Below are 19,846 nucleotides of genomic sequence, written 5' to 3'. Positions count from 1 at the left end.
GCATCCAGCTGGGAAAGGAGCCTGCCGTCCTAGTCCTGGCCCTAGAAGCTCATTACTGATGCTCCCGCCTCCAGCCCGGTCCCTGCGGACAGGGGAGTGCAGAGGCTCTAATGGCTCTGAGCGGCTCTTGGTGGAGGCTCGATGGAGGCGGGAGCAGGAGGAGCTGTGGTTTCTGCCTCCACTGGAGCCACAGCTGACTCTGCCCAGGACTGGCCGGGAAGATGCTGGATGGGCACCTGCTCCAGCTGCTCCTTACCGCGGCTCTGTTGCCCAGCATCCTTGGGACAGGTACAGCCCCATTCCTGCCCCTCCTGTTCCCTGAGCCCACCCCTGCTGGGGCCTTGTCCCCTGAGGGTCGCTCCCCAGCAGCGGTGGGGGTCTGTGCTGGGAGGCAGCGCTCTGCAGGGAGAGTTGGTGCTCAACACTGGGGATGCGGGCCCAGGTGTGGTGCTGCTGGGGTTCCTCCCACTGCAGCACTGCTGTGGGGGCTAAGTGCTGTCCCCACAGGGGACACAGGGAGGGTGTTCAGCACGGGGGCTGGGGGCTGACCTGATGTCCCAGGCGGTTTCCCCTCTGTCTGCCACCATCACTGCGCTTGCCCATGTTTGCCCTTGCCGAGGCCTCAGTGAGCACTGGAGGTCACAGTGTACACAGGGCCATGGCACCAGAAGGCAGTGCCAGGGGAGTCTGCTCAGCCACTGCTGCCTCGTGGCGTGTTGCCCACTCTGAGGGGGGCTGAGCCAGGGCCCCCATGCCACGTTAGCCAGGCTCCCTGGGACTGCCGAGCCCAGCCCTGCCCAGCCCTGCTCTGCTGCATCACGACACAGAGCATGCTGTGGAGCTGGCAGCCTGTCCTACAGGCCCTGCACAGTTCCCATGTCCCCGCAGTGGGGGTTGTTCCCTGCCCTCTGCAATGCCCTGCTCCCCGCTGCAGTCTTGGCGCAGAACCTGCACCTCTGCGAGGGCTACGCGGGCCCTGATGGCCGCTCCCACCCCGGCTTCTACTGCCCGCGGCTGACGGACCCCCCCGGCCACCGCTACTGCTGCCAGCCCCGCCTGGAGGCTCTCAAGTCCTGCTGCTCTCAGCTGGCCCTGGAAGCCCTCACTGGAGTGAACCTGTCGAGCCTGGCTAGCCCTGGTCTACTGCGGTGAGCAGGGCTGCAGCCGGCTGTGCTCCTGAGGATGGGGGGCCTTGGGACACCCCCAGGGGCTTCTCCTGGCTGCTGGGGCAGGGCCTCTGGTGTCCTTCGGAGCCCACAGGGGCCCCACCTGGCCCTCCCCGGTACCACGGAGGGTCACGGCTGCCCCCCTGAAGTGCCCCACCCCGCAGGAACCCGCTGGCCCTGCCTTTCGTGGGGCTCTATGGGCTCCTCGTCCTCGTGCTGATGGCCATCGACCTCTGCCATTTCTACTGGACCTGCCGGTGCCGCCTCCGCCGCCTGCTGCCCCGTGCCTGCTGCGTGCCCCGCGGAGCCCCGCGGCGGCACCCGGCCGGCGCCCGGGCTCCGCACGGTGCCCCCAGAGTGACCCGGCCCGGCCGGGGCTGCTGAGGGCGCCCACGGCAGGGCAGGGGGGGCACACGGGGGGGCTTGCACCCGGGGGACGGGGGGGTCACTCGCATCCCGGGGTGCAGCACGGGGGGGACACTCGCACCTCAGGGTGCACCACGGGGGCGTAGGACGGGGGGGCAGTACGGGGGGACACTCGAACTGCGGGGTTAATAAGGGGCTGGACAGGGGACACTCGCTCTCCGGGATTCAGTACGGGGCAGTGGGAGGGTGCGGGGGACGCGGGGACACACACAGGGCCGCCGCCGGTCGGTGCTGGCACCGCCGGGCCGCGAGGCGGCGCTGCAGCGTCGGCCCCGCCCGCCTCAGGGCGCGCCCCGTCACGTGACAAGGGCGGTGGCGTCAGGGTTCCCCAGGCGATCCGCGGTGACGTCACGGGTGCGGCGCGATGGAGGAGCCGGTGAGCGAGGCTGGGCGGGACCGGGCCGGCGGGTCCCTGTCCCGGGGGTCCCTGGATCCCTGTCCCGGGGGTCCTTGTCCCGAGGGTCCCTGGATCCCTGTCCCGGGGGTCCCTGTCCTGAGGGTCCCTGGATCCCTGTCCCGGGGGTCCTTGTCCCGAGGGTCCCTGGATCCCTGTCCCGGGGGTCCCTGTCCTGAGGGTCCCTGGATCCCTGTCCCGGGGGTCCTTGTCCCGAGGGTCCCTGGATCCCTGTCCCGGGGGTCCCTATCCCGGGGGTCCCTGTCCCGAGGGTCCCTGGATCCCTGTCCCGGGGTTCCCTGTCCCGGGCGGGGGTCCCTGAATCCCTGTCCCAGGGTTCCCTGTCCCGAGGCTCCCTGTCCCGGGGGTCCCTGTTCCGGAGCTCCCTGTCCCGGGACTCCCTGTCCTGGATCCGTGCGGGGCCCAGGGCTGTGTCCCAGCCGGTGCCCCTCGGCAGGTGACGGCGGAGCAGCTTCGGGCGCGGGGTAACGCGCTGTTCCAGGCGGGGGATCACGCAGCCGCCCTCGCTGCCTACACGGAGGCTCTGAGCCTGAGCGAGGCCCCGTCGGAGCGCGCCGTGCTGCACCGCAACCGGGCCGCATGTTACCTGAAGCTGGTGAGCGCTGGGCGGGTGCGTCCCCGCGGCCTGCACGAACCTGCCCGGCTGGCTGGGGCTGTTCCCAAGCAGTCACAGTCTCTCTGATCTCTGGCAGGGAATCTTTGTCTGGGGCAGGGGGTGGACACGAGGAACTTCAGGGGCTTGAGTAGACCAGAAGTGCCTGAAAAGCACTGGGGGCCATAGGGCTCCCTGGACGCCCTCTGAGGGTTGTATTCTGGGAAAGACAGGGTGTCCCACTGTGCTGGCTCCCTGTCTCCAGTGATGCTGTTCCCATCCTGTCCCCAAAGTTAGGGGTGTAGGCTGCGTGGGGCTTGTGCCAGCAGTACTCAGGCATTTTTCTCTCCTGTCTCTGCACAGGAGGATTACACCAAGGCAGAGGCCGATGCCAGCAAAGGTACTGTCGGTGGGGCTGGGGAGCAGCTTGCGAGCCGCCCGTGGGGCGGCGGGCAGGCGGTGGGCCCGGTGAGTGACCGCTGTGCGCAGCCATCGCCGCGGACGGGCGGGACGTGAAGGCGCTGTTCCGCCGCAGCCAGGCGCTGCAGCAGCTGGGCCGCATGGACCAGGCCGTCAGCGACCTGCAGCGCTGCCTCAGCCTGGAGCCCCGCAACAAGGCCTTCCAGGAGGCCCTGCGTGCCCTGGGCAGCAGCATGCACGAGAAGGTCAGCGTGGGGCGCTGGGGGCTGCCGGCCTGCTGGGGGTGTGGGTGGCAGGAGAAGGCGGGGAGGACTGAGCCGCTCTTTCTGCTCCGTTGCAGATGAAGGCCATGTCCTGCACGGACTCGAAAGTAGAGCAGATGTTCCAGATCTTGCTGGATCTTGAAGAAAAGGATGCGGACAAGAAGCAGAAAGTCTGAGCTCAGGGAGCGGGGTGCAATGCTGTGGCTGGGAGGAGAGGAGGGGAGGATTGTTGCTCCTGGCCAGCGGTGGCTGAGTGATGCTGCCTGGGCAGGCTGGGCTTGCCGCCCACAGAATGCTCCCCAAGACGGGTGGAGGGTGGGTGCCTGCAGCTGCTAGCAGGTCCTTGTGCAGTGTGCTGCTGTGACCCAGACTGAACTCTCCTTCCCCAGGCTGCGCAGAACCTGATCGTGCTGGCACGAGAAGAGGCTGGAGCAGAGAAGATCTTCCAGAGTGACGGTGTGCGGCTGCTGATGCAGCTGCTGGACACAGCCAAGGCTGACCTGATGCTGGCAGCCCTGCGCACGCTGGTGGGGCTGTGCTCCGGCCACCGCTCTCGTGTAGGTGCCACCACACCCAGGGCTGGGCCCAGGGGAAAGCTGTGCTGGGGAGGCTGCAGAGGGTCACACAGGGGAGCTCTGAGCTGTTCCCTGCCAGGCCTGAACTTGTGAGAGGAAACCATCCTGATAAGGGGCTGGGGAGCAGCAAGGCTTCCCCAAGGGCTCCGGAGGACAGGTGTGCCTGTACCTGCAGACCGCGGCCATCCTGGCGGAACTGGGGGCTCCCCGTCTCGCAGCAGTGCTGGGTGTGGAGCACGAGCAGGTGTCCCTGGCTGCCTGCAACCTGCTGCACGTGATGTTCGACTCCCTGAAGGAGGGGCTGCAGAAAGACTTCCGAGGGAAGGAGGATGCAGTGGTGCTGGGTGAGTGTGGGCTGCCCTGGCTGGCTCTTGTACGGGGAGAGCCCCAGGCAGGTGCAAGAGGTGCCGTGGGGCTATTTGCTGCTGCCCTGTCACTGCTCCCTGCAGCAAAGCCAGGCTCTGATCCAGGGTTAATAGGAGGCAGAAGCCCCTGGTCATGGCAGCATCTCTGCCAACTGTACCATGGGGGACGTGAGGCCATGCCCAGGGTGCTGACTGCTGGGCACTGTCTTTTTTGGAAGATTCCTCCAAGGACCTGAAATTGCTGATCAAGCACCTCCTGGAGCTGCTAGTGCTGGATGGGGCCTCAGCGCATGGCCGTGACAACGCCCTCAACCTGCTCATCAAGGTGGTGCCCAGGAAGTCACCAAAGGAGACCAACAACAGCCTGAGCCTCTGGGTGATTGATCAGGGTTAGTGGAACAGCTAGCAATGTCCTGCTGGGGCATCGTGCTCCTCTGCCCCAGGTCTGCACATGCCACTGTGCCCCTCACTGGACTGTCTGACCTTTCCCAGGCCTGAAGAAAATCCTGGAGGTGGGCAGCACAGTGTGCGGCAGCTCGGGCAGCCTGCCCGTGACAGAGAACAGCCGGATGAGCACCTCTGTTCTGCTGAGCAAACTGTATGAGGACCTGAAGTGTGATGCCGAGAGGGAAAACTTCCACCGTCTGTGTGAGGACTATGTGAGGTGAGCCAGGGTGTCCTGGGAGTGACGGGGCTTTTGTCACCTGCAGCCTGGCAGCACCTGTCACCCTCAGTGCTAAAGCTGACTGGGCGCCTGCTGTGGGGGAGGTTCAGCAGGTGGGGCAGGAAGAAGCAGGTGGATCATGCTGACCCTTTCTGGTGGTCTTTCCCTGAAGGAGCTGGTTCGAGGGGCACGAGCTGCCGGGAAAGCTGCGGGCCATTCAGACAGTGTCGTGCCTGCTGCAGGGTCCCTCAGATGCAGGGAACAGGGTGCTGGAGCTGGAGGGCATCATGGACAGCGTGCTGTCCCTCTGCGCATCTGTCTGCGAGGCACACCAGCTGGTGGCCGTGGAGGCGCTGATCCACGCGGCCGACAAGGCCAAGCGCGCCTCCTTCATCACGGCCAACGGCGTCAACCTGCTCAAGGAGATTTACAAGCACAGCGAGAGGGACAGCATCCGCATCCGCGCCCTCGTGGTGAGCAGCTGGCACAGGGTGTGACAGGGCCCTCTGTGGGCTGTGGGTGCAGGACCTCCGGTCACAGCACTGCTCTCCGCTGCTGTGGGTCCAGGACTCACATCAGGTTGCCTACATGCATTCCTGCTCCCACACTCTCTTCCTGGCTGCAGGGGCTCTGCAAGCTGGGATCTGCTGGAGGCACGGACTTCAGCATGAAGCAGTTTGCCGAGGGATCCACCATGAAGCTGGCCAAGCAGTGCCGCAAGTGAGTGGGGCTGGGTGTGGGGGGTGGGCAAGGCACCCCCCAGCTGGGCTCCCTGCAGCTGGGCTGTGCACAGCCCCACAGCCAGGCTCAGGGAGCACTCTCCAGGTGGCTCTGCAACGAGGCCATCGATGCGGGCACGCGGCGCTGGGCTGTGGAGGGCCTGGCCTACCTCACCTTCGATGCAGATGTCAAGGAGGAGTTTGTGGAGGACAAAGCAGCAATGCAGGCCATGTTCCAGCTGGCTAAGGTGCATACCAAGAGCTGTGGGATGGGCACCCTGGCACCAGGGAAATGTGCTGGAGCAGGTGTGGGGCTCATGCTCGGGGGGGGTGTGGGAGAAGCTGGGTGGGCTCCAGTCCTGGCTGCTCCTCCCTGCTGTGAGTGTGACAGGTGCCCACTGTCGCCACAGTCAGAGGACAGGAGTGTGCTCTATGCTGTTGCCTCCACGCTGGTGAACTGTACCAACAGCTATGACCACGAGGAGCCTGACCCGCAGATGCTGGAGCTGGCCAAGTATGCCAAGCAGCACATCCCAGAGCAGCACCCCAAGGTGAGCAGGGCACTGCTGTGCTTAGGAGGAGAGCGGGTGGTGGGACAGCCTGGGCTCCCAGTGTGGCCATGGTGTCCTTGAGGCCCACAGGGTGGAGTTGGGCACCTGCACAGGTGCTGGTGCTCCTGAGCCCAGCGTGCCCTGCCTGTGGCACAGGACAAGCCCGAGTTTGTGAAGCGGCGCGTGCGGAAGCTGCTGACGGCCGGCGTGGTGTCGGCTCTGGCCTGCATGGTGAAGAGCGAGAACCCGGCGCTCACCAGCTCCTGCCGGGAGCTCATCTCCAGGTGGGACAGAGGGAGCTGGGGTCCCAGCCTGCCAGCATCCTGCTGGTGAACTTGCGTGCCTGTGCTGAAGGCCAGCTCCTGGACAGCAGGGAGGATGTTCAGGAGTCTGGTGCAGCCTGGGCCCACTGTGACGATCCAAGTGCTGCAACCAGTCCCACTTGGTCCCTAGAGTGTTCTTGGCACTGGTGGAGGAGGCAGAAGACCGCGGTGGTGTGGTTGCTCAGGGAGGAGGCAAGGTGAGAGCATGGATCCCGCTGTGCTGCCGTGCACTGCTCCAGGGGGTGCTGGGTTTAGTAGGGCTGCACTGGCTCCCCTGGACATGAGGCTGGGGAAAGCTGCCCTGGGTGCTGTGGCCTTGGCTGCAGGACAAGCTGCTGTTTCTGCCCCCAGGCTCTGATCCCACTGTCCCTGGAGGGCACTGAGGTGGGGCAGACCAAGGCAGCGCAGGCCCTAGCAAAGATCACCATCACGTCCAACCCGGAGATGGCGTTCCCTGGGGAGCGGGTGAGTGCTGGGGCTGGGGGCTGCCAGGCAGGGGCTCAGTTGGGAGCAGCAGTGGGCATTGACTCAGTGCCATGCGTTCTGTCTCCCCAGATCTATGAGGTGGTGCGGCCCCTGGTCAGCCTCCTGCACCTGCAGCGCACAGGCCTGGAGAACTTTGAGGGGCTGATGGCGTTGACCAACCTGGCTGGCATCAGCGAGAGGCTGCGGTAGGGATGGGGGAGAGGGTGGCTGGCTGTGCCCTCGGGCCTGGCGGGCTGCCCTGGGCAGGGAGCGCTCACTGCCCGCTTGCCTCCCAGGCAGAAGATCCTGAAAGAGCGGGCTGTGCCCATGATCGAGGGCTACATGTTTGAGGAGCACGAGCTGATCCGGCTAGCCGCAACTGAGTGCATGTGCAACATGGCCATGAGCAAGGAGGTGAAGGCCGGGATGGGCTGGGGTCTGTGCTGGGCTGCTGGACCACCACACCCCCCTGATCCCTCCTCTTTCCCCTGTGCAGGTGCAGGAGATGTTCCTGGCTGAGGGCAGCGACCGGCTGAAGCTGATGGTCCTGTACAGTGGGGAGGAGGATGAGAAGCTGCGGCGGGCAGCCTCGGGGACCCTGGCCATGCTGACTACCCTGCATCCCCCCATCTGCAAGCGGATCCCCCAGGTGGTGAGTGCACCCTAACACAGCAGCCTGTGTCCCTTATTCCCTCCCCGCGGCAGCTTGGAGCTCTGGCCCCAGAAGACAGGGCAACCTGTCACGGCTTGGGCCAGACTCTGAGATGGGGCTCTAGGGGGGGAGCTGGAACCCTTCTCTTGGGGTCCGTGATGATGTTGGCCCCACTCCCCTGCAGACGGTGCACTGGCTGGAGATCCTGCAGGCCCTGCTGCTGAGCGCCAGTGCAGAGCTGCAGCACCGTGGCGCCGTGGTGGTGATGAACATGATGGCAGCTGCTCGGGAGGTGGCCGAGCAGCTCATCGCCAGCGAGATGCTGGAGATCCTCTCTGTGCTTGCCAAGGACAAGGACAAGCCGCGGGTGGCGCAGGCGGCCCAGGAGAGCCTGGCACACGCAGTGGCTTACGGGCTCATCAAGCCCAACCCCGGCCTCGCCTGAGGCCCGCGGGTCCCGCTCGCTGCACACGCTGCCCAGGCCGGGGCTCACACGCTGTCCCAGGGCGGCCCTGGGCTCCGGCTGCACGCGGAGCTGGCTCAGCACTGCCCGGGGCGGGGCCCGCGCGGTGCCCCGGGGCGAGGGGGAGCACAGGGCTTGCCGCTGCCTTTGCCACCGTCTGCCTTAGCCGGGAGGGCCGACCCGGGGCGGGCCCGGCGCGGCGGAGCCAGGCCCACCCGGGAACACTAAAGCTACTCTTGGACCACGGCCCGGCCTCCGTCCGTCTGTCCGTCTGTCCGCCCGCCCCTCGCCGTCACGTCCGGCCCCTCCTCTCCCGGTTCCGCCCCAGCCATGGCGGCGCCCGCCTGCCTGTGGCTCGTGTTCGGGTTCAGCCCCGAGGAGGCGGCCGGGGAGCCGGGCCCGGGCCCGGACCCGTGGCGGCTGGAGGCGGGCCCCGAGGGGATCTCCCGCGTGTGGCCCGCCTGGAGCTACGTGGTCGTGGAGACCGGTGAGCGCCCCCGGCCCGCCCGGAGCCCCGCTCCCGTCCCTCCCGCGGGGCAGCGCGGCCCTTGGCCGGCCCGTGCCCGTTTCCCTTTGCCGCTCCCCGGGATGGCGGGTCCCGTTCCCGCCGTGCGCTGCCGCGCCGGTCGCCTCGGTTCGTCCTGTCCGCCCCTTCCCCTGACGCCGGTTCCTCCGGGATGGGACCCCTCCAGCGCTCCCACCGCGCCCGTTCCCCCGGGATGGGACCCCCCCAGCGCTCCCACCGCGCCCGTTCCCCCGGGATGCTCCCCGCCGGTTCCCCGGTGACGTTCCCGTCCCGTCCCCCAGCAGCCCCCCGGCGCTCGTTCCCCGGTGTCCCCGGTCCCCCCGGGCTGTGCCCAGCGCCGGTCGCTGAGATGCCGCCGCGGCAGGCGCGGGGCTGGAGGTGCGGAGCGCGGGGCTGCGGCGGCGGCTGCCGGGCTGGGCCGAGGCGCTGCCGTCCGAGACGCACCTGGTGCTGCGGGGCGCGGCGGCGGTCGGCGCCTGGCGGCGGGAGGCGGCGCTGGGGGCAGCGCTGCAGGGCGAGCCCGCCTGGAGCCGGCCGCTGCCGCCGGAGCCCCCTGGCGCCGGCCGCTGCCGCTCCTGCCCGGCGGCTTCGCCACGCCGCGGCCGCCCTTCTTTACCGCGCTGCCGGCCGGCGTGCGGGCCCGGCGGCTGGTGCTGGGCACGGAGCACGCCCTAGCGCTGGGCGCCGCCGGGGAGGTGTTCTCCTGGGGCGGTGGCAGGTGAGCAGGGCTGTGCGGGCACAGGGGGCTGGAGAGGGACGGCGGCGGGTGGGCCTGCAGGGAGCTCCGGGACAAGCACGGTGCTGGTGGGAGGCAGAGAGAACGATGATGGGGGATGCAGAAGGGATGTGGGGGATACAGGGGGAGTGCAGGTGAAAGCGTGTCAGAATGGGGGTCACCTCAGGGGCTGAGCCCCCATTAGCCTGCGCACACTGCCTGGGGCCAGCATATGCCTCCTGACTTTCCCCTGGGGATGGACTTGGGAATGTTACCTTACAGCTGAGAGAAGTATTGGGGTACAGCTGCAGGTGCCCAGTACTCACCCACATGCTGATGGGATCTGTCCCTCACCACAGCCAGGTTCCCCGGCACAGGCATCCCAAATCAAGGCTTCTCTTGGGGGGCGCTGGCCTTGCCATGCCCCTGTTCCCACTGAGTCCACCCTCGCTGGCCCCATGGGCAGCCCTGTCTCATCTCCGGGCACTGGGTCTCTGGCTGCTGACTCTGGTCTCTGCTCTGACTTTTGGCTCCCTCAGGGCAGTCTCCGAGGATGCTTGGGTCTCTGTATGACCATCAAGGTCCCTGCTCTGTCCCTGCTCTTCTGTAGCTTGCCACACAACACCAGCTGGCAGCAAAGCTCTTGTGTTTCTGAGCTGGAGATGGATTCCATCAGTCTGTGACAGTTCAGTGCCAGGTCCCTCTGGTTCAGCCTGTGGAGGGGAATGAACCCCTTGGGAAAACCCTCCAGCCCCAGCGCCCCGTGTCACCTGCCAGCAGCTGAACTCGGGTGCATTTAACGCCTGGTGGCACCGCTCAGTTTATTCTCACAAAGGTGTTTCTTCTTGTATTTGTTTTGGTTTAGGGTAAATTTTGGGAGGAAATTTCTGAGTGGGGTTCTTTTAGAAAGTAAATTCAAGTGGCCTCTCCCCTAAATTGGTTTGGGGAAAGATTTCTTTGGGGAAAAGTGGAAAAAACCTGTTTATTAAAATAAGCAAAGAATTCACAAGTATAAAAAAAGAGTAATATTAAACAAAGAAAAAATTTTTGCTGTTCTGAAGAGATGGCAAATTTAGAGAGGTTTTTCTGTGAGGTGTAGATTGGCTTGCTTAGTCTTTTATTAGACTTTGTGGCTCTGGAATGCAGCATCCTATGCTTTGGGGAGTTACAGGTGTGAGCTCTTGGTGTTCTTTTGGGTCTTCAGTTTAGAGTAGGTTTGAACAGTTCTAAGAAAAAGAAAACTCATAGTCTAGGGAACTTCACTGCCTCAGCTAGCTAAAAAAATACTAACTAAAAAGCAAAGGAGAGCTTTCTCCTGCTGTCTGTTTGTGCTTCAGACAACACAGTCTAGCAGAATGATGTGGGGGAGTGAGTGCAGCTTTTGAAAACAAACTCTGTGTTTCTTTTTTCCTCCTTTTGCTCTCAGAACCAGTCTTTAAAGCACAGAACTTAATATCCAGCATAAAGAAAACAGGTGGCTGGGGGTATAAGCATCATAAAGTCACTCTGGGACAGCAGTTCATTAGGGGGTTGTCTGTGCATTTGCTGCCCCAGTCAGGTGCTGGAGAGCCCAGCCACAGGTGCCCCGGATCCCTGAGTTCTGCTGGTGCCTGATGAGGCTTGGCCACGGGAGCTGCTTGTTCTCAGCTGTAGAGTGGAAGGGTTGCTCTGTTCCTCTTTGCTACTTAAGGAATACAAACCCAGCACTGCTCATCTTTCACAGAGCTGGGTGCCCTGGCCCAGTGCCCTCCCTGTTCTCATCGCTCAGGAGCGCTTCCTGCCCCAGTCCCTGCTCCTCGCTCGCTGGCTCTGGGCTAGCTGGTGGCAAACACAACGCTCAGTTTACATCAGAAGTTGTTGCTTTGCCAGCACTGCATTATTTGGTCCTTCTTGCCTTCCCTTCAGAGGAAAGGTTTCTACATGTGGGGATATGTACTTGAGGATAAACTTTTTTGTAGCTTGGTTATTCAGCACATCTGAGAATCCTCTCACGCTTGCCTGTGCCAGTGTGCCCTGCAGTGTGGCAGCTGTGCTGTGTGGTAGCCAGGTGGTGGCCCAGCTCACCCCTGTGTAGCCCCTCTCCTACTGCTGGCTGTGGTCCCCATTACCCTCTGGTGAGGGAGTGCCCAGAGCCAGTTTCCTGTTGCAGCAGGCCCTTCCCTGCCCCTCAGCTCTCAGTGTGTCTGCCTCAGTCCTCTGCAGATTCCATATGGAATGTGAACAGCCTTTCCAGTCCCGAGCTGTCACACTGAAGCTCCCCAGACCAAACAGGCACCACTCTGCAGCTGAGCTGCTCCTCTCACCCCTGCAGCTCCTGCCAGCCCCTCCTGCTTCTGCCCATCTTTGACAACTAAAGCAATTAAAGCCCCTGGTGCTGTGTCCCACTGCTGCCCACCCACCCCTGGCTGTAGCTGGTGGTCTGGTGCTGGGCATCATTCTCCCCCTGGCGTTTGGTTTTTCCTGGGGTTAATTCTGCTCAGCTGTGGCTGTTCCCTCAGCTGCTCGGGCTCTGCCAGCCTGTGGCTGGGTTGGTGGCAGCAGGAAGGGCTTGGTGGGGTCTGTGGGCAGGAGGCAGGAGCTGGAGGCGGTGGGCTGTGTGCGTGTATGTCTGTGTCCCTGCAGGCACGGGCAGCTGGGCCACGGGCAGCTGGAGGCAGAGCTGCAGCCGCGGCTGGTGGAGGCGCTGGCCGGGGTGCCCATGCAGGCGGTGGCGGCCGGCGGGTGGCATTCGGCCAGCCTCAGCGGTGAGGGGCCGGGCCGGGCGGGGCCGGGCTGGGGGGTACGGCTGGGCACGCTGCTGGCAGCACATGGCTCGGGGGGACCTGGCTGGGGAATGTGGGGTGTGGGTGTCCCCGGAGCACCCAGTGCTGCCAGCGAGTGCGGCCCAGCGCTGAGCTCTGCCTGATGCGTTTTTCCCCCACCGCAGAGGCAGGAGACCTGTACATGTGGGGCTGGAACGAATCGGGGCAGCTGGCCCTGCCCTCCAAAGCGCTGGCAGAGGAGCGAGCGCAGGATGAGGACACGGGCACAGGTGGGTGCTGCTGGCCGGGCTGAGGGCAGGGCTGGGCCGGGTTCCTGCACAGCCCCTGCAGCTCGGTGCAGGGCCAGCGCGGTTCAGCCTGTGAGCAATGCTGCTGTCACCTCTTGTGCAGGGAGCACCAAGCTGATGCCCTGTCAGGAGCAGCTGGCTGCCCAGGATGCTGCATTCATCTCCATCCAGGCGTTCCCAGCACTGCTGGATCTGCCACAGGACCTGGAGGTCAGCGCTGTCAGCTGTGGCTCCCGACACACAGCCGTGGTCACGCGTGAGTGTCCAGTGGGGCAGGGGGCAGTGCCCCCGGGGGCAGGGGCTCTAAAGGGGTTCCAGGGCTCACCAGGGCCTGCGGGGCAGTGCCTCTGGGGGCAGGGGAGCACTGTGGGGAAAGGAGCTCACCGGGTGCTGCCTGATGGTGCTGTCCCTGTTGCAGGAGGCGGGGAGCTCTACACCTGGGGCTGGGGTAAGTGGCACCTCTGCTTTGGGAGTGTACAACCTCCCCAGGAGCAACTTCTGGTTCCTGTTCTCTCGCCCTTGGCTCTTTCATCGCTGTACGAGTTCTGTGAGCACTGGGGGCTCTTGTGTTCCCTCCCTTCCTCCCCACAAACACCAGGAGCAATTGCCCTGTGAGGCCCCAGGGCCACGTTGTGTCATGACTGTGTCTGCAGGTAAATACGGGCAGCTGGGACACGGGAACAACATCAGCTCTGACCAGGCCCGCCGTGTGGAGCACCTGGTGGCCGAGGGGCTGCGGGTGGAGGAGGTGGTGTGTGGGCCCTGGACCACCTATGTGCGTGTGCGGGAGCCGTGAGGGCCCCAGGAGCCGTGGGTGCTGCAGATGGCGGTGAGGGCAGGCTCTGCTCTGCAGGACCAGCTCCAGGACTGCTCTGTGCTCAGGGCAGGGCAGGCAGCCCTCCTGCGGCACAGGACAGGGCTGAGTTCAGCCCGCAGTGACCTGATTGACATGCTGGAGTGGGGCTGCAGCTGCATCAGGGCCAGGGACACCCTGGGACAGGCTGGATGTGTTCATTAAATTCACTTTTCCATAAGGGCTGCAGTGTTGGTGTGTGCGAGACATGTTCCAGCATATCGGGCTCCAGTGAAGCTGTCCTGGGGCAGGGACTGCACGGGGCCGTGCCTGGGTTTGTGTGAGCACGGTGCTCGCTCTGGGCAGTGGCAGAGAGAGCCGCGCTGGCACAGAGCTGAGGCTGATTCTGCTCCTCTGGGGCGTGCAGAGGAACTCGTGGGGGGCTGGGACACACAGCTGGACCAGGGGACCCCCAGCTGACCCCGAAGGTGTCCCAGACCATGTGGCATCATGCCAGCGTGGAAAGGGGAGGAGAAGAAGGAATGGGGGGATGTTCAGAGCAGGGGTGGTTTTGTCCGAGTTACCATTACCGTGATGGGACCCTGCTGTCGTCGGGAGGCTGAACACCAGTAGGAAGGAGGGAATGAATTCTTGGCTTTGCTTTGTTCTGTGTGGCCTTTGCTTCGCACACTGAACTGTTGACTCATATCACAAGTTTTCTGGCTTTCACCCTGTGCTTGTCTCCACAGTTCTGGTAGGCAGTTCAGGGGGAGAGCAAGCAGCTGAGAAAGGCTGAGGGTGGTTTGGGGGAGCGGGACTGCAGCTTTTTGCTCAGCAAAAAAATCCCTTTTGGTCAGGGACTGAGGCTGCGGCTCTGGCTCGGCACGGTCCGGACTGAGGCTCGGTTTGCGCAGCCGCTCACGGCTAGCTTTTTCAGCCAATCCGGATTCGGATTAGACTGCTTCTTCAGCCAATCCGGATTCGCATTAGACTGCTACTTCAGCCAATCCGGATTCGGATTAGACTGCTTCTTCAGCCAATCCGGATGAAGATTGAAAATTCGAGGGTTTGTTTTTTCTTTTTTAGCCAATCAGGAAATGATAGGGACCGCTCCTTGTTTGGCCAATCACGGCATGGATTGAAGCCCCAGCTCTTCCAGCCAATCAGAGCTCGGAATTCCAGATTATTTGGCCAATCAGGGCACAGACTGGGGCTGCTGGAGTTGGCCGAAAAAGCTGCAGCCCGGCTCCTGATTGGCTGAGACTCTCCAGGCCGTGCCCCGCCCCTTCCATTATCCGCCTCGCTCCGCGCAGGGACGCCTGGACGCGCCCGGAGGCTGGGGCTGTACAAGGACTTTATTCACAACATCTAGAAATTTTTTTTTAAATAAAAGCACATTCCTAAAGCAGCAAAGGAGGGGAGCGTTATCCAGGAACGGGAGGTGCTGCAGGCCCTGCATTGCTGCCGGAGCAGGGCTGCATCATGCGGCATTGTTGGTGGTGGAGTTGAGAACACGGGAGGTGCTTTCAAAGCTGGAAGCCTTTGAGAGTTGGCGCTGTGGAAACAAGCGGGGAAAGGAGAGGGATGAGGGAAGGGAGGGGGCTGCTACCTCACAGCTCAGAGGGGACAGAGAGAGGCAGGCCAGGCTGCCAAAGGGAGATGGAATACAAATTGTATTATGTAACTTGTAGCCAATGAACATTAATGCCTTTCTTTACTGAAATGTATAAAGAGTAGAAAACTTTTGTTAGTTTCACACAGTAGTAAATCTCTGGCTCAGCCCGGCCTGATGGGAGGACAGAGGGTGTCCAGGTCCCCACAAGGTCCCCCACCCTGAGAGAGGAAAGCAGGAAAGCAGCCCCCCTGGAGCCCCTGCTCACTCCACGCTCAGGGGCTCTGCCTTGTAGCTGTCCCTGCACGGGTCTGTCCCCAGCGCTGCTCAGGGCCCGCTGCCACCAGCTCTGCCAGAAGCTCTCCATGGGGAGTCACAGGCAGGGGCAGGAGCAGCCACCGCACGAGAGGACACGGGGGACACACAGGGGGGCACGGGAGGAGCAAAGGTCCTGTGCTGTGCAGTGATGGGGGGGTTAGAAGAGGTGAATTACCGCAAACTCAGAATAGGTGCTGGCAACAGAACTAACGCTGTGGTTACGCTGGGCAGGGGCTCTGGGGGTGCACCCACCGCTCAGGGTGGTTCCGTCCAGCTGGGACACGTTCTCCTTGTTCTGCTCCCTCAGCCTGCGTCGGGGGGGCTTCACTGCCGGGCAGGTGGGGGTGCGGGCCCGGCTGAACTGTGGGGAGAGGTGACAGTTATGGGATGCAGGAACTGAGCACAGGCAGGAGACCTGCGGCAGCTTCAGTGCCAGAGGAGCCAGAGCAGTGCCAGGCTCCAGGAGCTCTCCAGACTCTGGGGTCCAATTCTGGCCCCTGAAACATACAGCACAGAATCCTGCAATGATGTGGGTGGGAAGGGACTTTAAAGCCCATCTCGTTCTACCCCCCTGCCATAGGCAGGGATGCCATTCACTAGACAGCGATGCTCAGGGCCTGTCTGGCAGCCCACACACATTTTGAAGGTCCCTCAAGCTGCAGGCTCAGCACTAAGGAACAGGGCTACTAGAAATATAGGCTGGAGGAAGATTTTCTGGCGCCCTTCTCCTCCTCCCTCAGGTCCCAGAAACAGCCCAGCAGGATGGCAGCAGCCCCACAGAGCAGACTGCAGACAAACAGGGGCTTCTGTCCCCCACGAGCTCAGCAGGGGAGGCAGTGAGCCACGGGGTGACAGCAGAAGAGCTGCACCACCTCAGCTCACTTTCCCTTGCAGCCCAGCCGCGGGCAGGGAGTCCCCAAGGCCCCTCACCTTCTTCCCGGAGGGTGGCAGCCGAGAGGTGGGCGAGTGGGAGATGGCTCCCCCAAAGGCTGAGCGAACAGTGGTGTTGGCGCTGGAGGTGCTGTGGAGCTGAGGAGAGCAGAGCACACGTCACACAGGACACCTTCCCTTCCCGTGGGCTGCAGCAGCCGAGCCCTCCCCACGGGGCCGAGGCCAGCCCGAGGCTGTGCTCCAGGCACGCCCAGCCCAGCCCAGTGCCCTGCAGGGACATTTTACCTTGCTTACTTTGGCAGGTGTGTGGGGGCTGAGCATGCGCCGCTTGATGGGCGTGCGGGGGGCGCTGCCGTAGAGCATCTCTGCCTCCATCTCCCGGCTCTTCTTCAGGTGCTGTGGGACACGCCTGCACTCACACACTGAGCACCAGGGGCTGCTGACAGTGTGACACTGCAGCGGGACTGCCCTGCTGACAGCCTGGCACGGCCGCGCAGCAGGAACTTCAGCACAGAGTCACACGTGGCCAGAGCCAAGTGTCACCTCTGGCACAGCTGGGGCCAGAAAGGGGCTCGGCCATACAGATGTGACAGCAGTGGGCACCAGCCCCAGTGCCTGCTGCTTCCAAGCTGGGAATGAGCCGGCAATGTCCCAGCAGGGACAGCCCTAGGCTGGCACTCCCAGGCAGGAGCCAACAGGCTCAGCTCTGTACTCACCCGCTCCTGCTTCTCCTTCTCCTTCTCCAGCCGGTACTGCTGCCACTGCTCTGACACATACTCCATGAACTGCTGCCCCTTCACCAGGAAAGCTCCCTTGAACTCCTCCTCCCAGGTCTGGACCTTCCTCTCCAGCTCCTCCTGCAGCTGATCAGGACATGAGGGCAGTGTAGGGGCTGCCCTGAACGCAGGTGTCCCCACACCCAAGGATCTCTTTTCCTCTGTCAGTGGGACCACAGGTCCTTCCCCAGGGCTGGACCTACCCTAGACAGCGTCTTCTGCAGCTTTGCTCGCTGCTTCTCCTCCTTCAGAAGGTTTCCTCCTCGATTGGTGAAGCGACTGGGGTCATTTGCTTTACTCTGGTAGAGAAGCGTGGTCAGGAGAGGCACAGACACACCACCCAATCCCCTCAACCTCACATGGTGAAGGCCTCAGAGGAGCCAGCCCTGCACAAACACCCCAGTGCTTGAAACACAGCACCTCATCCCTGCACTGGCCCCCCATGACTCCTCAGTGGCTCCCTGCTCCTTCCCAGAGCGCTGTCCCAGGGGAGCAGAGGTACACCCTGACCCACGGCCCCCCGTGCTCCTGCCTGGACAATACCTCCAGCTCCAGGAACAGCTTCCAGTTCTCCTCCCACTTCTGAACAGCCTCAAACAGATCTTTGTGTGTTTCATAGTAGATCTTCATCTTGCCCACCTCGGCATCATGCAGCTCGAGCAGGGTCTCTGTGTAATCCTCTGGAGGGGCACAAGAGCCAGGTCAGGGGGCTGCTGGAAGCCCTGGGATCCCTCCCCAGATCTGCCTGGCCAGCCAGCACCCACCATCATAGAAGGGGCTGAACCTTTCCCTCTGCTCCTGGCTGTAGAAGCATTTGTCCCAGTAGTCGGCCAGCTCCGCCCGGATGGCGTGGATGACGGATTTCATGTTCTGCAGCTTCAGCTCCTCCAGACGGTCCACCTCCTGCTGCAGCTGCCCCCGGGAGCAGAGCAAGGTCAGGGAGGAAGGGGAGAACAGGGTTCATCTTCTGCGTGAGCCGCTCTCTAGAACGAGGCAGCTGCCACAGCCTCCAGCTCCTCCCTCCACGAAGGCAGAATTTGCCCCGCTCCCCTCACCGAGCAGCCAGGAGCACGAGAGCCCCCGAGCTGCTGCCCCAGCCCTGCCACCGTGAGCGCAGCAGGGTCTTACAGCTCTCCTGGTTCGGGCTCTGGAGCCGGCCAGGTGCACGGCCGAGGAGTCTCTCTGCTCCTGGGGGATCTGCAGCCGCTCCCAGAGCGCCAGGATCCGGGCGCGCAGCTCCGCGCACACTGCCTCGTTCAGGGCCCGCCGCCCTTCCAGCTGCACGCAGGGAGGGAGCGTGGGCTCAGCGCAGCCTCTGGCTCTGCTGCACCCACTGAGCCTCACTGGGGCACACGAGAGCTCCTCAGTGCCCCTGGAAGGCTGCTCTAACACACACAGCCTTGCCAAAACCCAGCGGCTGCTCTTACAGCACGGTGGCAGCCCCAGCCCTGGCTCAGGGCACTGCATACCTGCTGCAGCAGGTTCTGGAGGGCCATGATGTTGTCCTCGGACAGGCAGAACGCCTCCTCATCCTCACACACCACATCCCGCTCGAAGCTGGTGTCCGGGGTGTGGTCCAGCTCCTCCATGAGCAGAATGATCTGACGCTTGTTGCTGACGAACTCTTCCCGCCTTTGCTCCTGCGGTGAGGGCAGTGTCAGAACCAAGGGCCCCCTGAGGGCGCCTCAGTGACCCCTGCGCCCCAGGCTCACCTTCAGGGTGTTGAGGGAGGCCACGTGGCGCCGGTAGCGGTCCAGGTCGTCCAGGCTGGGCACGCTGCCGGTGTCGATGGTGAACAGGGCTGTGCACAGGATGTCACACAGGGCCCGGTCCTGCTCCTGCAGGGCCTTCAGCTCCTGCTTACGGTCCCGCTTCTGCTTCTGCAGCACCTCCACGCACGTGCGCAGGTTCTTCTCCATCTGCAGGATGGTACTTTCCTCTGTCTGCAAGAGGCCAGAAATCAGCTCTGTTCCACACTTCTCCCGCACCTGGCTCATGCTTCAGGTTTTTATACAAAGACCGCGGCCAGCAGGCCTGGGTGTGAGTGAGATGTTCCCCAGGAAGGTGCGTGAACACCAGCAACACACAAAACAAGCTGCTGGAGAGCGCCACACAGCCACCTACCAATGCCTGCCCTGTGAGGAGCCCTCGGCTCTACCAAGCACCCAGAAAAGCAGTTTTAAGTAGATATTTGCCTTCTAAGCTCTGGCCTCTTGGGACACGCAGGCAGAGGCCAGGCAGACCCCAGGATCCCCCCCTCACCTCAAAGGGGCCCAGCTGGAGCTCCCTGCACAGGGTGTCCAGCTCCTTCCGGCACAGGGCGATGCTCTTCAGCAGACGCTCCTTCAGGCTTTCCTCCTCCGCCACCATCATGTCCAGGAGGCTCTGCAGCACGGGTGTGGTTAGAGGCAGGGTGAGGGAGCCGAGAGCGGGCAGGGCAGCGGGACCACCGCGATGGACCCACGGCTGGGCCCGAGCGGGGTGTGGGCAGTGTGGGGAGCCCGGGGCTGCGCGGGGCGGGGGCAGAGGCGCGGTAACAGCCGGGCAGGGACCCTCGGCGCTCCCGGCAGCCCCGGCCCCGTGCTGGAGCTCCGAGAGCGGCGCTGGGTGGGCTCACTCCGAGCCGCTCGGGTCGCGGGCTGCCGCTGCATGCAGCAGGTGCGGGGCCCAACAGAAGAACCGGCGCCCCTCACCTTGATGTGCTTCCTGACGACGTCTGTGCGCTCCAGACGCTGCTCCTCGGGAATGCCGATCTCCTCCCAGATGTCCCGCAGCGCCGCCATGGCGCGGTTCAGGCAGGACACGGCCTCGTTCGCCAGCACCTCGCTGGGCACGGCGGGGCCGTCAGCGGCACGGCCGGGCCGGGCCCGAGAGCCTGCGAGCCACGCCCGTCCCGCCGGCACCTCCCGCCGCGCTCCGCAGCGCCTCCGCCCCGCCGCGCCCCAGCCCCGAGTCCTGGTTGGCCCCGGTCCCCGTTCCCGGCCCCGTGTCCCCCCGTTGTCCCGGTTATCCCGGCTCCGGTCCCGCACCTTTTCCTCACCGCTCCGCGCTCCATCGCCGCGCGCCGCCGATTCGAACTGCCCCGGCCGCGCTGATTGGCTGCCGCG

The 19,846-nt window shown here is 63.9% G+C and overlaps 4 protein-coding genes across 8 annotated transcripts; 3 read left to right on the top strand and 1 right to left on the bottom strand.

The window, feature by feature from the left end:
- The first annotated feature begins 221 nt into the window (after positions 1-221).
- On the top strand, positions 222-1,550 carry LOC115907539 (protein shisa-like-1). The gene is made up of 3 exons (XM_030955488.1): positions 222-288; positions 935-1,148; positions 1,331-1,550. Exons 1-3 carry the CDS (start codon positions 222-224, stop codon positions 1,548-1,550), a joined length of 501 nt encoding a protein of 166 aa, XP_030811348.1.
- A 369-nt stretch (positions 1,551-1,919) lies between these two features.
- UNC45A (unc-45 myosin chaperone A) lies at positions 1,920-8,305 on the top strand. Its single transcript, XM_030955280.1, has 20 exons — positions 1,920-1,968; positions 2,444-2,602; positions 2,963-2,999; positions 3,089-3,264; positions 3,360-3,452; positions 3,672-3,839; positions 4,033-4,201; positions 4,441-4,611; positions 4,715-4,886; positions 5,059-5,359; positions 5,512-5,606; positions 5,712-5,853; positions 6,016-6,156; positions 6,313-6,440; positions 6,610-6,676; positions 6,831-6,944; positions 7,035-7,150; positions 7,241-7,358; positions 7,441-7,596; positions 7,781-8,305. The coding sequence occupies exons 1-20, from the start codon at positions 1,957-1,959 to the stop codon at positions 8,039-8,041; spliced, it is 2,796 nt and encodes a 931-aa protein (XP_030811140.1). The 5' UTR covers positions 1,920-1,956; the 3' UTR covers positions 8,042-8,305.
- Positions 8,306-8,370: 65 nt separating this feature from the next.
- On the top strand, positions 8,371-13,378 carry RCCD1 (RCC1 domain containing 1). The gene is given in 8 exon segments (XM_030955287.1): positions 8,371-8,546; positions 8,950-9,140; positions 9,143-9,303; positions 11,923-12,044; positions 12,227-12,331; positions 12,453-12,605; positions 12,768-12,797; positions 13,003-13,378. Coding segments are annotated over 8 exon segments (1,062 nt in total). The 5' UTR covers positions 8,371-8,389; the 3' UTR covers positions 13,146-13,378.
- Positions 13,379-14,479: 1,101 nt separating this feature from the next.
- Positions 14,480-19,842, bottom strand: PRC1 (protein regulator of cytokinesis 1). Of its 5 annotated transcripts, none has more exons than XM_030955286.1 (14): positions 19,769-19,794; positions 19,433-19,565; positions 19,002-19,124; positions 18,452-18,682; positions 18,209-18,379; positions 17,868-18,017; positions 17,504-17,651; positions 17,283-17,419; positions 16,943-17,038; positions 16,680-16,826; positions 16,249-16,359; positions 16,003-16,101; positions 15,325-15,433; positions 14,480-14,697 (listed from the first exon to the last, which is right to left on the bottom strand). In XM_030955286.1, the coding sequence occupies exons 1-14, from the start codon at positions 19,792-19,794 to the stop codon at positions 14,669-14,671; spliced, it is 1,710 nt and encodes a 569-aa protein (XP_030811146.1). In that variant the 3' UTR covers positions 14,480-14,668. The 5 variants fall into 5 exon arrangements, with proteins under 5 accessions (XP_030811146.1, XP_030811144.1, XP_030811145.1 ...); XM_030955284.1 differs by having other exon boundaries at positions 14,483-14,697; positions 15,248-15,433; XM_030955285.1 differs by having other exon boundaries at positions 14,483-14,697; positions 15,284-15,433.
- Between the last annotated feature and the right edge of the window lie 4 nt (positions 19,843-19,846).

The sequence above is a fragment of the Camarhynchus parvulus genome, chromosome 10 (genome assembly GCF_901933205.1).
Source record: "Camarhynchus parvulus chromosome 10, STF_HiC, whole genome shotgun sequence".
NCBI classification, from domain to species: domain Eukaryota; kingdom Metazoa; phylum Chordata; class Aves; order Passeriformes; family Thraupidae; genus Camarhynchus; species Camarhynchus parvulus.
Note: the sequence above shows the minus strand (reverse complement) of the source record. Positions and strands in the feature narration are given on the sequence as shown.

What these genes read in the sequence shown, in the direction of transcription:
- LOC115907539 (XM_030955488.1), top strand. Translation starts at nt 222, where the DNA reads ATGCTGGATGGGCACCTGCTCCAGCTGCTCCTTACCGCGGCTCTGTTG. An exon ending in GCCCAGCATCCTTGGGACAG is followed by an intron (nt 289 to 934) that starts GTACAGCCCCAT and finishes TCCCCGCTGCAG; the next exon opens with TCTTGGCGCAGAACCTGCAC. An exon ending in GCTAGCCCTGGTCTACTGCG is followed by an intron (nt 1,149 to 1,330) that starts GTGAGCAGGGCT and finishes CCCACCCCGCAG; the next exon opens with GAACCCGCTGGCCCTGCCTT.
- PRC1 (XM_030955281.1), bottom strand. Translation starts at nt 19,794, where the DNA reads ATGGAGCGCGGAGCGGTGAGGAAAAG. An exon ending in TCCAGCTGGGCCCCTTTGAG is followed by an intron (nt 18,683 to 19,001) that starts GTGAGGGGGGGA and finishes GGCCTCTTGCAG; the next exon opens with ACAGAGGAAAGTACCATCCT. An exon ending in CTGCCCAGCGTAACCACAGC is followed by an intron (nt 15,211 to 15,283) that starts GTTAGTTCTGTT and finishes ATCACTGCACAG; the next exon opens with CACAGGACCTTTGCTCCTCC.
- UNC45A (XM_030955280.1), top strand. An exon ending in TGGCGTTCCCTGGGGAGCGG is followed by an intron (nt 6,945 to 7,034) that starts GTGAGTGCTGGG and finishes CTGTCTCCCCAG; the next exon opens with ATCTATGAGGTGGTGCGGCC. An exon ending in GCAAGCGGATCCCCCAGGTG is followed by an intron (nt 7,597 to 7,780) that starts GTGAGTGCACCC and finishes ACTCCCCTGCAG; the next exon opens with ACGGTGCACTGGCTGGAGAT.